A 17,908-nucleotide genomic window follows, 5' to 3' on the forward strand; every position below is an offset into this window, starting at 1 on the left:
GTTACATATATGATTATATAATTTATGGTATATTTATCATTATCATGTATTATGATTATTACATATAATTATATAACACATAATATTTAATGTTTTTTTCCCTGTAAACCATTTGAAAGTAAATTGCAGCCATTCTGACACTCCAGCATGTATGTCCTAAGAACAAGGACATTCTCCTTGGCTATGCTCTGATGTCTTTATTTTATGCTGATGGGGACAGAAGAACAAATGAGCATGAAGGTGGCTCTGGCCCTGAGTGGAAGCATTACCGGAATCCAGATGATTTTGTCCTGGTCCAGTGTCCTCCCCATTTCCTTCCTGAGCCCCTAGTCCCTCACTGAGACTCGGCTTGCTTGTGGGAAGGCGTGCTCCTACTTTTGAGGGCCATTCGGACGAGCAGAACCTCTTGGCCTCAACTTCAGGTTCTTGGCCATTGTTGATGTTTTAGGTCTGTGATGTGCTTTGGAGAAGCAGGGTTTATTGATTTGGGTGCCATTTTCTCCATCCTCCTCTCCCTCCCACACCTTCACTGGCAGCTTGGGACTCTGCTGGAAGTTGGATCTTGACGAGGCGTCTTCCGCGAGCTTGCGTCGGTGTGTTTTTTCCTCAGCACTTTTGTGTGGGAGAACCTCACACATGCGGTATTTTCAGTGTTTGTTTCAGTAAATAGAATCCTTGTGGAAATACTCTGCCTGGGGTTTCAAGGAAGCTTTGAAACGTTTTGTTTCCTTTTGTCCAAACGGCTGTGCCTGCAGACCTGAGTTGAAAGTGTGAACCTGACGCGTCTTTTGCCATCTGAAGTTGATCAGGTTGCTGAATGAGCACCCTACTCCTGCTGACTGTCCCTTGGCTGGAAGTACCCCTCTCTTGTGCTGTGACCACAGCCAGTGTCCTTCCTCAGACCTCTCAACTCCAGGAATCCCTCATCTACACAAGTAGCTGAGCCACTTTCTTAACACACAAGTCCAGCCATGTCTCTGACTCTGTGTAGAACTCGTCCCTGGCTTTTCCTTTCCTACATGATGCATTCCAGACCTCTTAGCCCACGACACTTCCTCATTTGTCCTCTGCTCAATTTGCCTTCCTTGTCACCTGCTGTCCCTCCATCTCAAATCCTGCTTTAAAGCCCATCAAACTATGCCGGACACACTCTGCTGTGTGATGTCCCTGCCCTGTGCGCATCATGTTTGCTCTGCCCAGAATGTATCTCCTCTCCCCTCTATGGTCTACTTGCCAAACTCTCACTCAGACTTCAGGACCTGGCTTGGCCATCTCCCATCAGTGCAGCCTCTCCTGACCGTTGCCTTTCGGCCAGGCAGGCAGAGTTGGTCATCCTGCCCCGGAGCCTTTGTTCCACCTCAGGCTCACCACTTCTCTGGTACTCATCACACCATCGTTATGTGTCTGCCCCTGCTAGACAGCTGGCATTATCACATAGCCTCAGTGCCTGGCTTGGACTAGGCACTCAGTAGATGCTTTAGTGGGTGGGGTAGACAGATGGGTAACATTACACTTGGATAGAGCATACCTTGAAGTTAGAAGTAGCTACATTCCCCTTTGTTTCCAGTACTTGTGTGAGAGAGCCTTGTAATGAGGAAGAAAATACAATTTTCCACACACTATGAGGAGTCATCCTTCACAGATATCCACTTCTAGAAGCATCTGTACTGGTTGTCAGTAATACCGGGTCTCTGTGGCCTTTCCTGGGCTTGTTGTACAATGTCTTATGTTAAAAGAGAAGAGACCATAACTTCTTAGTATAAACACTCTGAGTGAACAGATAAACCGGCTTGTGTGTGCATTTGGCTTCATGTTATTGCTTTGGAAAGCTGTTGAACGTCTTTCTTCTCTTTCAGTCAAACGCTTCAGAGAACCAAAGCATGAAAGACGTCCGTGGAGGATATGGTATGTATTTAAGTGTTAACTCATTCCCAGTATGCTTTTGACTGTTTGGGGTTTTGAGAGGGGTGAGTATAATGTACTCAGTTACATAAAACATGAAGTGTCTGGAATCCCTTAGTTGAGCTGATCATCAGGACCTATGTGTGATATGAAAGCACTTCTGTTTCTCCAGAGCCCTACCTTCACCTTATCATCACTCTGCTGTCCTGTTCTGGAAGACGGAAGATAATACAAACATATTAGGCTCCTTCGACTGTGTCTTCCTATTGTGAGATTATGTTTAAACTCCTGTATTCTCTGGTCTGTATGCTTAAGCAGAAAATAATCCAAATTTGGAGATAGATATACCATATAAATGCTTCTCTCCCTAAAACTAGCCTTTCCTAGTCCTAGGATTAGCCTGTGGCACAGCTCTTCCTTTCAGAAAAAATGGTGGTAAAGCTTCAGGATCAGCTTCCAAAGACAAAATAAAAAAAAAAAAAATTTTTTTTGCTGGTAAGGAGACAGCCACCTCTTGAGGACAGCAGTGTGTCTGCAGGAAGCCTCCTTTTGGGGGACTGTCTTACACTTGCACCTGCCCTGATAGCCGTTCTCCCCTCCAAGGAAAACGTTCAGTAATCACTGTGTTAAAGGCCCCTTGTAAAATGTCAGGCATATACTTGATTGATCCTAAGTGCACTACCACTAAAAAAAAAAAAATTTATTTTTATTTTTTTGTTTTTTAGATGTTCATAATTCTTTTTATTTTCCCCCTAGTTGGTTTCTTTCTTAGATCTGGGTATTTAGCTTTAGAATGTGTGACTCCTACCTCAGGGTCATGGAGGGACCTGGTGAAAACTGAGATTTGGGGCACTCTGTTTTATATACATCGTCCTTTTATGGGGAGCCCCTGGGTGGTACAAATGATTCACACTCTAGGCTGCTAACCAAAAGGTTGGAGGTATGAGTCCACACAGACATGCCTTGGAAGAAAGGCCTGGCAATCTACTTCCAGAAAATCAGCCGTTGAAAACCCTATGGAGCACAGTTCTACTCTGACACATGTGGGGTTGCTATGCGTATTGGAGTCGACTCCACAGCAACCAGTCATTGATCCTTTAGTGACTTCTATTTTCCAGTGATTTTAGGAAATGCTTTTCAAACCTTGGTCTCAGGGTTGATCTGGATAATCTTTCCGATCTGAGACTTCATGCTTGACATCCCGTGTGCTCCCCTTAAGTGGCCTGCCCCCACTCTGATGCCCAGCCTGGGAGGCAGAGAGAGGCAGCCAAAGCTGGAGTTAACGGCAGAGGAGAAACTGAAGGCATGTGTCCTTATTCCCACCACACCCTCACCGCATGAACACAGGGTGACAGGGTGTCTTAAAGATTAGCAAGCTTGTTGGTTTCTTCTTTGAAATGCCTGTTATCCAAACCAGGGATTGGCAAAATACAGCCTGTAGGCCGAGTCTGATCTGCCATCTGTTTTTATAAATAAAGTGTTGTTGGAATTGTACCGTCTACAGCTGCTATTGCATTACAGGCTGCAGTGGCCAAGCTGAGTAGTTGCGACAGAGACCACGTGAATCACTGTAAAAACTGCACGGGGGCAGTGTCTGACCTCTAATTTCACAAAAAGGAAGGAGAATCAAGATCAACAGCCCGAGGCTGATTCCCATCAGGCGGACATCAGACATGCCTCCTCTCTCAGCCATCTTTACCAATTCTGACACCATCCATCCTTCCCACGGCACTCTACTTCTCTGCTGGGTTCGATAATTCATTGTAATGGCCACACAGAACTCAGACCATACTCACAGTAAGGGGGGTTGCTAGGAAGTAACTGGTTACAGTTCAGGTTCAGGGACACTCAGAATACAGTTCTTCCATCAAGACAGCCACTTCCCAGCCATGCTCACAGACACGCTTTTCCTTGGCCATCAGCCTCTGCCCAAAGGCACTTAGCTTTCTCCCTGGGCTAGGAAGCCCAACACACTGTCTCCTGCTACAGGGTCTCTGCTGCCACTTCTTCCTGCCTAGTGTTGCAGCTCTCTCTCTCTCTCTGTCTCTTTCTCTCCGTCTCCTAGTTCCAGAAGCTTCTCAGCTCAGGGGTCCAAAGGACATGCTAGCTCCTGGCTGTTCTTCCTTGGTGGTAGTGGGATCTTCCCTCTGCTCTGGAATTGGCTCTCTTTTAAAAGCAGAACTGACCAGTCCCCTTGATGGGCCACAGTTATCTTATTTGCACAGCCCCAGCTAATCACTTGGGTGGGAGTTACAAGACCATGGTGAGAAAGGCCACACAAAAGTGATCCTTCGCACTACACCCACAAAACCTAAAATATTTACTCCCTGACCCTTTACAGAAAAAGTTTGCCTACCCCTAATCTAGCCCGGTGTTTAGATGGCAGCAGCAGTTTAGATTTCAAACGCAGTACTGGGTTTGTGCAAGTCTTGTTACCTTTGTACATGATCTGCCCATTGTGAGTGAAGCTGAGTGGGAGCTCGTTAAAATAGAGGCATCTGGGACTTGATCATGAAGCAGTGACCGAGTGCTTTGAAGTAAAGAAACAAAAATTAAATACACATTTTAAATATCATTAATCAGGGCCTTTTAGGGATTTCAGATGCAGTGTTATTGACAGGTTTTGAGATGTCGCTGAAATGCCAAGCCTCAGTCCTGACTGCCCCAGGGAGAGGGGACTGGTAATTGATAGGTTGGGGTCTCCCTAGTGGCTTTTTTCCTGCTTCAGACTTGTCATGCCACCTCCCCCCCGGCCCCGACTGAGTATTGCCGCCCATCAGAGTGATAACAAGTAATCGGTCTATTTTTTCCAGGTTTTTAGATACTTCCAAACAAGCCATAGGAATGCTCTTCATCCACTTCGCAAATGTGTACTTAGCGGATCTAACCGAAGAGGACCCTTGTTCACTGTAAGTACCCCTTTACAAGTGCAGGCAAGGCACCACCACTCGCCTCCTCCCCACTGAGACTGGGGGTTGGCCCTGCTTTCTGCTGGTGGTCCTGCTCCCTCTAGCTCCCCTGTGCTTCTCTGAGAGGTCACCCTGTGTGTGCTGCCCATGAGCGCCCCTACATGGCTGTTGGTTGGCTCTTAGAGCTTTGCACAGTGACAGTTGCCCTGTGCATTGGCTTCCTGCTAGCCAACCTGAGTACTTTCCTTTGGCTCTCTAGTACCAGTGTCCATGCAGCCCCTGGCATGACAGGGTAACGCCCTGAAGGAATGTGGCTGTGCTGCAACAGGACATGTGGCGGCTCCTCTGTGGTGTCAGCCGCTGAGGGTCAGAACTGCTGTTGACCTCTGTCATCTGAAGTCCATGGGTGGTTCTGCCTTGTCCATGCAGTCTGCCTCCCTCACAGCCCCCAGAACAATCTGTCTGAAACCCAAACGGGGCCGTGATATGCTGTCCGCCTTGCTGATAGCACGCGAATGGTCCCTCTCATGCAGATTGAGTGGCAAAGGGGGCTCGCCTACCTTGTTCTGGCTCTGTCTCCTCGCCTTCCTGCCTCACACGTGCTGCTCCAGCCACACTGGACAGTTCCTGGGTGCCCCCAGCCCCCAGCTGTCTCCTGTCTCTGTGCTTTGCTCACTCTGCCCTCTGCCTGGAATGTCCCCAGCCCTGCCCTGCCCTGCCTCTGAAGGAGAGCAAGGTGAGGGCTGTGAATCCCTTGTCAGGAGCCTAGTGTGTTTGCAAGATCACTTGCACTGGAAGATACCTTCAAGCTTCTATTTTTGAGTGACAGTTTGCTGTTTTGAGGTTTAGTCCAGCCCCAGATCTCAGGGGGAGTTGTGAAGTCTTCCTCCCCAATCGTGATTCTAACAACACATTTGTATAGTGCTTACTAAGTGCCAGTCTTTCTTTCAGATCTGGACGGGTCATGATGTGGTTAGCTGGTTCGGGGACATCACCAAGCCAGAGGACTGGAAGGGTGATCTCCCATAGGGGAGTTGGCTAGGAAAGGGTCCCGTCCCTTGGACCCCTGAGCCCTGCGACAGGCTTGTGTCATCTTCTGGTGAATCATCTCGATGCCAATGGCTGAGGCAGGCTAGGAGCCAGCTCTCACCCAGCATGCTCTGGGGCAAAGAGACCTAACTCCTGGTGCAGCCAGGGCCACGTCGCTTCCCATCACAGCACCTCCATCACCCAGCTGCAAAAAGAGGACAACAAAGCTTTATGAAGGCATTGGCAACCTGGATTTAAAAGGCATCGGCAAGGATGGAGAACAGGATGGAAAATGCATCACTAGGGCTGTTGACAGCTGTTGGGAGAAAAGGCCCGAGATGGAGCATGGCGCAGTGAAAGAACACTCGACTGAGAGGCCAGACTGTGGGAGCATAGCTTTACTCCCCTGGGCCTCAGTTTCCCCATCTGTCCTGAGTGCCCTGCCAGCATCACGCGATTACCCAGAAAGTTTCATGAGGTGATGAGTGTAAATGCTTGTTGGGAACCCTAGGGGAACTGGTCAGTGAAGACATTAAAAGTCAGTGCAGGCACGAGAGCTCCAGCAGTTGCCTGAGGAGCTGCCAGGTGGGAGACTGGGAGGGAGGTAGGCACTGCTGCGGAGTATGGAGTGTGGAGTCCGGAGAAGCTGTCAGGGCTGGGCTGGGCTGGGCTTGCCCTGGGCCTTTTCCCGTATAGGGTGAAGGGGTTGGGCAGACCTAGGGGGGAAAGCAGGCTTCAGCTCAAGGAGAAGGGACACTTGCAAACAGAGGGGAGTGAGCCGCTTCCTTTGGCTGGAGGGACTCTGTGCTAGGGATGCTGCTCTGGGTTGTAATCAACCTTTTGTGACATTCAGGGTTCTGTGACTTTGAGGAGTGTGACAACACATCTGTATAGTGTTTACTAAGTACCAGGCACAGTTCTAAAAAGTTGGCATATATTGATTCATTAACCCTCACAATAGCCCTGTGATATGGATACTTTCATTACCCCCATTTTTCAATTGGGGTAACTGAGGCACAGAGAAGCTATGTAAATAGCTAGAGTTCACACAGTCAGGGAGCAGTGGAGCTGGAATTTGAACCAGACAGTCTGGCTCCAGGGCCCACATGATGCTCCACTGCCTGCCCAGCTCACTGCTATGTTGAGACACTGGACACAGCATTGGAACTTTCTGTCTTTATTCCTAGGGCCTGGTGCAGAGCAGGCTCAGTAAATACCTGGTGAGTAAAGGAGTGGACCAGCGCATGTATGTCCATCAAGTGTCCTCGTTATTTTCAGGCTGGGTCTCAGAGGTGAGAACTGTGGCAAACCAATGAATGTGTTTGAGAGCAGCATAGCCCAGGACCAAAGCTCAGCTGTAAACTTGAAGAGAAATTGCCTTAGAGGCCGGTGTTCTTCCTTCCATCTCTGGTCTGTGGAGGAGAAAGTGCCTTGGAGGCCTGTGTTCTTCCTTCAGTCTCTGGTCTGAGAGTGACCCCTTGTGATTTCAGAGAGGAAAGGCAGGCAGGAGAAAACTGCCTTTCTCCCTCCCTCTCTGACCGCCAGCCACCAGGGCCCTGAGCAGAGCCAAGTTCGTTCCCTTGGGACCAGAGCGTGCTGTGCACATCACCAAAGCCCAGGGGCTGGGGGAGGCTGTGAGTCTGCATAAAATGCCTCAAACTTCAGCCCCTCAAAATCTCACCACTGGTCTTGTGGTGACCCTGGAGCTCATCCAGAGGGATTTCCGGGCTGTGTGGTATCATAGAGGGCTTGTGGTCGGCAGTTCTCCATAGATCTGGTGCCCTCACACACATGGGCCCCCGAGTCATCCCTCAGTAGCAGGGCCAGGCAGGGTGTCGGGATGCTGGTCTGGGGTCAAAAATGCTCCCCCTTCTCACACTTCCCAGATAAGCTTGCAGCAACTTCTGCTGTCTGGCAGGTTTCTGGGTTCAGGCTTATCGAGGGAGGGTGGGTAAAATGCTGCTCCTTGGTAAGGAAAAGAAGATTTTGTCAGACAAATGGAAAATAAAAACACGTGGTCCTTGTGGGCATCCTATCCTGACCCTTCTCCTTTTTTTCCACCAGTTTTCTCGCCTTTTCCAGTGGAGAGCAAAGCTCTCTCTTTAAACTGTGAAAGTATTTGTGTGCGCTTGACCCTGTGGCAGGCTCTGAGCTCCTGGGTGCATGAGGCCCCCGTGGCCCTGCCCTCTTTGGTCTGAGAAACCCCAGCAGCAGTGCTGTTGGGGCCGTACACGGTACACCGCCAAGGAGCGAGCAGAATGATCGATCAGATTTTTTTGTAATCAATGGCTGTTCTGTTTCTGTTGATTTCCTCGGCTGTTCGAGGTACTGTGTCTTCTTTCGAATCTTCACTTGGCAGGAAGAGTTCTTTAAGTTTTGTCCCTCCTCCGCCCCTCCAAGTTGTTAACCCCCTGATGAGCACTAGCACCTTGTCATGAGGAGGCTTTAGAGAGAGCTGCAGCCTCTCACAGAGGCATGCTGAAGGCTGCCTGCCCCCCAGAACAAGCAAGGCACACAAACCGCTCGCTGTGCCGGTCAGCTTCTCCTCAGCCCTGCAGCCCGGACCTACAGCCGCCTAGATCTCTGGCCTGGCAAGCCCAACCCTGAGGGCTTAGCGGCTCTTGCTCCCTGGGTGGCCCTTCCTGACCACACTGACGTGCCCTGTCTTCCCAGGTACCTCATCAACTTTCTCCTGGATGCCACGGTCGGCATGCTGCTTATCTACGTGGGCGTGCGAGCCGTCAGCGTCCTGGTGGAGTGGCAGCAGTGGGAGTCCCTGCGTTTTGGCGAATATGGTAATAACCACACCGTGGACCCTGGGTGGTGGGGGCTGCCTGGAGGGAGCCCTACTCCTGCTCTAGCAGCGACGCTCCGGGGAAGGTTTAGCTCTCTCTCCTCCATGTGGCAGAGGGGGTTGGTTTCTGGGCCTGATCACCATCCTCTCAATGGTGTCAGGAGGCCACTTGTCTGAGGTATGTGGGTGCCCACCTCACTGCCGGGGCCATCTCTTTAGTGACAGGGAAGGTGGCAGGAGTCACCCTAGATGCAGGGAGAAGCCAGATGTCAGCATCACTCCAGAGGGCAGTGGTGGTCCCACCCACAGGGGCACAAGGCAACCTCACTCTGCCACGCTTCCCACAGAGCTCTCCCCGCCTGCCCAGCATGTTTGAGAGACCAAGAGTCTCCTCACCTGCCCAGCGTGTTTGGAGGACTCGGCTGCTCTTTCCTGGGAGGTGCTTAGGAGGGAGGTACCAAATCCGGCCCTCTTTGTGCTGATGTCTGCACCTGTCCTGTCGCTGGGCCATTCCACCAGCAGCACAGAGCTAGCAAGGCCAGCACTGGAAGGCTCATCCTCCCCAGCCCCAGACAGGTAGCCTAGCTCTGTCTCCCGGCTGCAGGCCAGTTCCCGTCCACCAAGTGCGTGTACCTGCCACCAGGGACACCAGCTCCATGTGCACTCAGGGACACACTCTAAAGCAGGGGATCCCTCCCATTGGGCACAGGCCTGGGTGGGAAGCTTCTTCATGGCTGGCTCCGAGCGTGGTTGCGGTGCCTTTTACTTTATAGTCCCAACAGACTGCTGGATGTGGCCTTGACAGGGACCACCTGGCAAGGTGCCTTCTTGGGGCCCTCTGGGGCCCATCTCACCCAGGACACAAGGTTAGGGGGTAATGTCAGCTCTTTCCCCACCTTCAGACCTTCAGAGCAGGCCGCGGCCGTCTGCTGATGTGAGGTACGAGCTCCTCCTCTCGGTTGGTGCCACATCACTCGAGCATTTGCCATGAAAGGGGCACAAGGGACAAGGGTGGAATGTGGGTGGGATCCTGGACGCCCACTCTCCTTTCCTGGTCATGCCTCCCAGAGTGCTCCTGCCTCTGCACCCCAAGGGCCACTCACTGGAAGGGTGAGTGAAGACTCTCAAGGGGCTGACATTTTACAAGAGGAACCCATTTGTGGAGCTAGCTGTGAGAGGTCTGGGTATTTCTAGAAGTCATCAGTAATCATCTCCAGTGAGGGGAGATGAGCTCAGGGAAGGGCTTTTCTTAGCCCAGTTACCTGATGCCTGATGAGTCACTAACTTAAGATAGCACCACCTGTGGCTCCAGAGAAGGCTTCTGAGAAGCTCTAGTTCATTGATTCCTGACCTTGGAGAACTGGAATGGACACAGCTCAAGTGGCCCAGTGGACACTCTAAATGTCCACATTTATAAAAGAGGCACCCAGAGGCATTAAGTGGCACAGGAAGCTCACCTAGCCAGTGTGTGGTGGGACCCTCATGCCTTCTACACTGGGACACTTCCCACCACCCTCAAGAACAGTGCTTATAGCTGGTGCTTTGCTGTTAAGAACCTTCTGAAACTAGATGGTGCCCAGCCACCACTGCCAAATGCTCTGATCAGGGCAGGATAGATAGATCCTGACAGAAAAGAAGAAAAACATGCAACAGAACTGCAAATTCTTAAAGAATCCAGACTTTACTGGACCTATTGAGGCTGAACGGAAACCCTGGTGGTATAGTGGTTAAGTGCTACAGCTGCTAACCTAAAGGTCGGCAGTTCAAATCCGTCAGGCGCTTCTTGGAAATTCTATGGGGCAGTTCTACTTTGTCCTATAGGGTCGCTATGAGTCGGACTTGACTCGACGGCAACAGGTTTTTGTTTTTCTTTTTTTTTTTATTGAGGCTGAGGAGCCCCCGAGACTATAGCTCTGAGTTACTCTTTAAACCTTGAATTGAAGCGATCCCCTGAAGTCGCCTTTAAGCTAAGTAACAGTCCAGCTCAGAAAGTAAAGATTGTCACTCTTGAGTATTGTATCCTTTTTTGGCAAGTGATCTCTGTAAGACCAAGTGGTCAGCAGCTATTTTAAAGCACAGATGAGAAGGTCGGAGGTCAGGGAGTTTAAGTTAATGGGAGTGAAACAACTAGAACAGAAATAGCAAGAATGTTGACACATGTGACGAATACAACCAGTGTCACTGGCCATTATGTATAGAAACTGGAAGGGGAGCAGGTTTTGCTGTGTATATTTTCACCAAAAATAAAATATTTTTAAAAAAGAATCTTCTAAAAGGCAGGACTCTGGACTGGACTGTAGCTGAATGGTGCTAAGGTGGATCCATCTCCAGCCAGTTAGGTGCCGCTCAGTGACTGGGAATGGAGAACAGGTGTGATCCTGACATACCAGGCATTATGACACCACCTGTTCCCAGTATGTTTGTCTGCAACCCCAGGATTAGATTGGAAGGAAGAAGGCAGTGGTCATTTGAGCTTCCTGCATCCGTTCCGCCCTCCTTTCCCCACGTGGCCTGCCTCAGCCCCTGCCCTTGAGTCATCTTACCACTGCCTTTGGGAGTCAGCATCTTCAAGCCAGGGTGTCTTCAGATAAAGCTGCCCTCACCAGCAATGGAAGGATGGCCTGTGTCCCCAGTCACCTGATAGTTCTCTATTGGTGCTGTAACAAATTACCACAAACTTAGAGGTTGAAAGCAACACAGACGTCTTACCTTGCAGCTCTCGAGCTCAGAATTCCGACATGGGTCTTACTGAGCCAAAATCCAGGTGTTGACAGGGCTGGTTCATTTCTGGAGGCTCTAGGAAAGAATAATTTCCTTGCCCTTTCCAGCTGCTAAAGGCCATGGCTGCCTTCCATAGCTCCTGGCTCTCTTCCTCCATCTTCAAAGCCAGAAACGGGTAGAGCTCGTATCACTCTGACCTCCTGCCTCCCTCTTCCACTTTTAATTGCTCCTGTGATAGTATTGGATCCACCTGGATATTCTAGGACTGTCACCTTTTCTTAAGGCCAGGTGATTAGCAACCTTAATTCCATCTGCAACCGTAAGGTAATTCCCTTTGCCGTGTAACCTAGCATATTCACAGGTTCCAGGGATTAGGATGTGACCATCTCTGGGGACTGTTGTTCTGTCTGCCACACCTGTTATCCAGCCCATCCAGTTGGGGGAGGTGATTGCATATAGGCCCGTGTCTTAGTTATCTAGAGCCGCTATAATGGAAATACCACAAGTGGGTGGCTTTAACGAACAAATTTATTTTCTCACAGTTTAGGGGGCTAGAAGTCCAAATTCAGGGCACCAACTCAAGGGGAAGGTCCTTGTTTCTTCAGCGCTTGTTTCCTGGTTCCTTGGAGATCTCCATGTGGCTTGGCATCAGTCTTCCCCATCTCTGCTTCTCTTGCTTGCTCATTTAATCTCGTTCATGTCTCAAAAGACGTTGACTCAAGACACACCCTACACTAATCTTGCCTCAGTCACCTAAGACAGCCCATTCCCAAATGGGATTATAACCATAGGCATAGACTAGGCTAGGATTTACAACACATAGATTTAGGGGAACACAGTTCAACCCCTAGCAGCTCCTCAGGTCAATGAAAAAGGAGACCTTGTTTTCTAGGTAGCTTCCTTTGTTCATAGAGGTGAACATCATGAGCTTGCTAATAAGGGCATGGGACTGGGGGAAATGAGCCACACAGCCTTGCGGGGAGACAGGATCTAGGTTATATGTGGGGTCTGCAGTCTCTTGACCAGGCCGCTTTTTCCCTATGCAGAAGCCCTGAAACCAAGGTCTATGTCACACCCAAGGAGCCCTGGTGAAGCAATGGTTAAGTGCTCAGCTGCTAACCAAAAGGTTGGCAGATCGAACCCACCCAGTGGCTCCATGGGAGAAAGACCTGGAGATCTGCTTCTGTGATGATCACAGCCTTGGAAACCCTATGGAGCAGTTCTGCTCTGTCCTGTAGAGTCACTATGAGTCAGAAATTGACTCGACAGCACCCAACAAAAACATGCCCCACAGGGTGGTTTTTGGGATTAGCTACTCATGTCCATCCAAACGCTCCTTCCAGAAGCCTCTCTAGACACAAACGTGTCTTTTTGGCTTCCTTTTGGCCCCTGGAAACCCTGGTAACGTAGTGGTTAAGACCTACGGCTGTTAACCAAAAGGTCAGCAGTTCGAATTCACCAGGTGCTACTTGGAAACTATGGGGCAGTTCCATTCTGTCCTATAGGGTCGTTATGAGTCAGAATCAACAGCAATGGGTTTGATTTTGGGGGGGGGGCGGGGGGAGGCCCCTATTCCTTCAATTTACCCTGAGAGAGAAATTCAACAACAACCGAACACCCCCATACCTGAGCCTATCCATCCAGTACAGTAAAAAGCAGGACGTGAGAACACCCAGGATGTCTCCTTAAGAGCTGAGGCGACAGGAACGTTTTAAAGACTCAAATGAGGCAGGACTCAGGAAACAAGCCGCACATGTGCACTCATTCCAGCCGTGGCCTTGAGCGCCTGGCTGCAGAAAAGGAAGTGGTATGCCAGTGTAGGATCACAGATGAGTCGTCTTTTTTTGCCATGTTTTTGAACTTTCTTATAGCATCTAAATAAAAAAAAAAAAAGGCAACTGCAGCTAAGTCGTGAAGCAGGAACACAAAACAGTGTGAGGAGGCCACATAAGGCAGACAGGAGGGAAAACGTTTTCCTCATTATCAGTCACTTAAAACAAGAAATGGAGTGAGTACACTCTGAGCAAATACATTTTATTTTGATATTAAATAAATATTGCCACTTGTTCTGTTGACTTTGAAATGTGCCAGTCCTGCTTCAGGGATATTTCCTACTAGTAATATCTGTCTGCCTGTCCCCAGTCTCACTTACCGGTTTTTAACAAATATTTTGCTTGTTGTTGAGAACGTTCCTCAGTAAGGTCACGTGGTTTACTGAAAGGCTTGTGAAACGCCAATAAAATCCAGCTGAGAGGACTTGTACTTCTGAAATGTGTGCGTGTGTGTGTTTTCTGCTCAGACGTCCCTTAAAGTAAAATTAGACAAGAAGACCTCAGAAGAGGCAAGTGATGCCTTTCCACGTGCTTTCTGCCATACGTCGCCTGTGGTTTTCCAGAAAAGGGAATGGCCCGGGCTTCTGTTCATTACTGCTGCATAAAGGCATTTACTTGCTCTTCCACTGGGTGCAGCTGGCAGGCTGGGGCAGGGCCGGGGCCTCCGGCTCAGATGCCTGCCGAAGGGTTGTTACATAAACGGTAGGATCAAATGAGAAACAGGAGATTTCTGTTGGGGCCACATTCTCTTCTCACAGCCTTGATTGGGGCTTTCACCTGCCCTGAAATGTTGCCCCCATCACCTCTTCTGGCCGTGGTCAGACAGCTCCAGGACAAGTCCCTGGGGGCCTCCCCCATCTCCACTGTCCACTCCAGCTGTGCAGGGTCTCCCACTTTGGAGAGGCGTGTGTGGCTCCCTGAGGGCCCGTTCCTTGGTTCTGCGTCACTGAGAATGAAGATCCTTCCTTGGAAGGGCTCGTCCTCCTCCTTCACCCAGTCCCTTCAGGAGGGACGTTTTGGAAGCGCTCTGGGGCCTGAGTGTTCCCCAGCTTGGACTGTTGGATCCCTTCTTTTCTCAAACATGATGGCTGGTAGAATCAGACTGGCCTTTGTCACACCCTTGGGCATGGCCCGTCACTCCCGCCCCCTGTTCTGAAGTCTTGTCTCCTGCCAGGGCATTTTGGGTGACCTCTACTAGGCACTTGGGATCTGAATTCCTCCAGAGTCAGGTTTCTGCTAGGGAGTGGGGGCAGGGAGCATGTCTTTGTCATCTAGTGCTGCTATAACAAATATCACAAGTGGATGGCTTTAACAAGGACAGGGTAGAACTGCCCTGTGGGGTTTCCAAGGCTGTAATTTTTACAGAAGCAGACTGCCATATCTTTCTCCCTTGGAGCAGCTGGTGGGTTCGAACTGCCAGCCTTTTGGTTAATAGCCGAGTGCTTTAACCACGGCATCACCAGGGCTCCTTGATAGTACCACAGTCCTGGGTAAATCAACAACAGATAACAATAGCAGTCTTGCCTAACAGCTTCTGCTGCCAGGGAAGCAGGAGAGCCAGCTTTTCTGAGCTCCAGCAGTGAACACTTTGTCCTTTAAAATTAGATCTTCGCATCTCTTCAGCGAAAATGAAGAAAGGAGGGCCACTTTGGTACTCTCCAGTTTAGGAATTCTCTTACCAGTGTTATTTAAAACACCCTCATTTCTCTGTTAAGGATTAAGTGAATCTTAGCACTTTGGGGGGCTCGTTAAGTACTTTTAGAGCCAGGGTTCTGGGGTACGGACGCGGTGTGTGGGAGTAGGGAGGGGCCTTCCCAAGCCCAGAGCCCCCATGTGACCAAGCGCCTGCCTGTCTCTGCAGGAGACCCCGTGCAGTGTGGAGCCTGGGTCGGGCAGTGTGCCCTCTACATCGTCATCATGGTTTTTGAAAAATCTGTGGTCTTCATCGTCCTCCTGATACTTCAATGGAAAAAGGTTTGCCTCTCTTCCCTGACCCTAGCAGCTCCTTGAGCAGCTAAGAAGGACACTTCCTCCCTGCCCTCCACCCCTACCCCCACCCTATCAAAAAACCAAATGTGTTTTCTTCTTTGCTTTTAATTCTTGAATGCACCCTGGGTTTGGTCTGGTATGGCAGCTACTGGCTGGCTCTCAGGAGTGTTAGCTTGTCATTCTTTTACTTAGCGTCCATCTGCTTCATTTATACAAACGTCTGCTCTAGATTGTTCTTGTTAGCTGCCTTTGAAAGCCTTAGGATATAGAAAGTTAATAAAAATGCAGGCCCTGCTGTCAGGTTGCTTCCTGTCTGATATTAGTCTCCAGGCCTCGCAGCTGCATCAGGAGGGTATCCTCTACACGTTCACAAACACTCCTCTCCCGCCCTCTCTTGGCCAGTGGTTTAATGGAACTGTGGTGCCCAGGCACCATCCTTGGTCTGACCACAACCGTGTTGATGCCCTGAGAGCCCACAGGTTCCCCTGCCTCTGCCTTCTGCCCCCAGCGCTATGCAGATACGCCTTCACTGCTCATTTCCAGGGGACGCCACGTGAAACCAGCCTGAGAGCCTTCGGGAGCAAGCAGCTCAGACTTTGGCCTCCCATTGGTTTTATTTGTGGCTGAGTTTTGTTTCATTGTTTTAAGAAAATAAGTGAGGACTTTTCAGAGCCGTTGTGCTTCAGGAGGTGGTTGGGGTACAGATTTCTGTTGGGAATGGTCTGGCCTCACTGCTAGTGTGTGTAGCGAGTGCCTCCTGACCTCACTCCCTCCAGCTCCCTGAAGCGAGCACTCCTAACTGTGAGCTGCAGGCCACACCCACCCTCCAGGAGCCAGGTGTAAGTCCACACTGAGGGAAAAGCTGCTAAGACCAGTCAAAGTGGTCTCCAAGGTGGGGGTGGGAGAGCTCCTCATTAACCTTCGTATCTATATAGCTGTTCCCATCAGGGTTCTGGGGGGAGGCTGTCTTAAGCTGAACCCCTCTCTCAGGACCTCGTAAGCTATTGCACCGCAGTGCCTCAGGCATTCTCTCCAGGGTCTCCTTCCACCTCACTGAGTCTGCTTCTCTTTACAGGTGGCCCTACTGAATCCCATTGAAAACCCAGACCTGAAACTGGCCATCGTCATGCTGATCGTCCCCTTCTTTGTCAATGTCAGTGTCATGTTGCATTTTGTACCCCGGTTTGCTCCCTGCTTTCCAGGACTCCTGTTCAGAGTTCTGAGTCTGACAGAGAAAACTCACCTTGTAGCCCTCAGGTCCTTCTTACAGCTGTCTATGTGAGCATTTGCCACCCCTTCCCCTCCTTACCTCCCCCCAGCCAGGAAAGACAGTATTGCCTCCTTGGAAGGTAGACCCCGCTCCAGGAACCCAGTGCAAGGTGAAGGGTCCTGGGCATGTCGTCTTGTCCCCCAGCCGTTTATTCCTAACCTCAGATCGCAAAGGAGCAAGGGCTAGAGTTAGGAAATGGTGGAAGAGCCTGGGGCAAACATGATGACAGAGTGTGGCAGTCACCTTGAGGAGCCCATGAGGCACCCTGACCAGGTGTCCTGAGAGCTTGGTCCCAGGCCTGCTCTGCTACCTGCTGGGGCAAGACCAAGATAGGCTGCCCTTGTCATTGACCCTCAACAGAAACCCCTTGGGTGTATTGTTGTTGGGTGCCGTCACGTTGATTCCAACTCCTAGTGACTCTACAAAACAGAGTAGAGCTGCTCCATAGGGTTTCCTAGGCTGTAAGCTTCATGGAAGCAGATCGGCTATTGGGTCGAGTCGCCGACATTTTGGTCAGCAGCCAAGCATTTAACCGTTGAGCAACCAGGACTTTTTTTCTTGGCTGAATAGGGCAGGGATTGTCTTGCTTGTTCTGTGATAAGGCTGAAGGAGAGGAAATAGAGATAGGGAGTCACTTTCTGAGCTTCAGAGAGTTTGAAGAGGACTGGATGAAGTTTTTCTTTCCACAGTTCTGGATTTTACAGTCTGGAGTGGGAGCAGCAAAAGGGGGGCTGGGGCTGCTCTGCTTTGCTGAATGGCTTCTCCCAGAGTCACCTATGCTGCTTCTTTCCACAGGCTTTGATGTTTTGGGTAGTAGACAATTTCCTCATGAGAAAGGGGAAGACGAAAGCTAAACTAGAAGAAAGGGGAGCCAACCAGGACTCGAGGAATGGGAGCAAGGTCCGCTATCGAAGGGCTGCGTCCCACGAGGAGTCCGAGTCTGAGGTAGGGGCCTTTGACTCTGTCCAAGGGCTGAGCCATCAGACTGGCTGGCCTAGGGGGGTCTCTTCTCTTATGTTTACATATAATCTTTTCTGTTGAGTACTGAGGCATAGTGCCAGCCAGGGGAGGGAGAAGAGGCTGAGCCCGAGAGTGGCCCAGGTCACAGACAGCTCCTGGTTGGGCCAGGGCCCTCAGGAACTCATTCCCACTGTCCACAGGCCTCCCAAGGCTGGAAGGTGGAGAACCTGGTAGGGGTTGCTTCCCTTTGGTAGTCCTTCGGCCAGTGGAGAAAGACAGGAAAGGGAGGCGCTGCCTTGATCCAGGGAACCTGGCAGGGATCCTAATTAATAGTTAACCTTAAAGCAGTAAGGTGTTTGAATCCTTGCCCACCACAGAAGAGCAAGGGAAGTGATGGCGAAGCCAGCTGGAAACTGCTAAAATGTAAGCGTAGCAGGACCTCAAAGGAGGAACCTCACCTCCACTTGTCTTCTAGTCTTCTAAGTTCAAAGGTTTGGACTTC

General features: G+C 50.3%; 1 protein-coding gene across 2 annotated transcripts in view; it reads left to right on the forward strand.

Moving 5' to 3' along the window:
* The window catches only part of STIMATE (STIM activating enhancer), a 69,759-nt gene that overhangs the window by 46,637 nt on the left and 5,214 nt on the right, over positions 1–17,908 (forward strand). The window contains exons 2-7 of one of the 2 annotated variants that reach the window (XM_064274392.1): positions 1,857–1,905; positions 4,716–4,811; positions 8,514–8,635; positions 15,049–15,161; positions 16,252–16,329; positions 17,242–17,391. In XM_064274392.1, coding sequence (XP_064130462.1) covers positions 1,857–1,905; positions 4,716–4,811; positions 8,514–8,635; positions 15,049–15,161; positions 16,252–16,329; positions 17,242–17,391 — 608 coding nt within the window. Of the gene's footprint in view, positions 1–1,856; positions 1,906–4,715; positions 4,812–5,762; positions 6,319–8,513; positions 8,636–15,048; positions 15,162–16,251; positions 16,330–17,241; positions 17,392–17,908 lie in introns of those variants that run through there. The other variant, XM_064274393.1, reaches the window with a different exon arrangement.

Source organism: Loxodonta africana, chromosome 22 (assembly GCF_030014295.1).
Source record: "Loxodonta africana isolate mLoxAfr1 chromosome 22, mLoxAfr1.hap2, whole genome shotgun sequence".
NCBI lineage: Eukaryota > Metazoa > Chordata > Mammalia > Proboscidea > Elephantidae > Loxodonta > Loxodonta africana.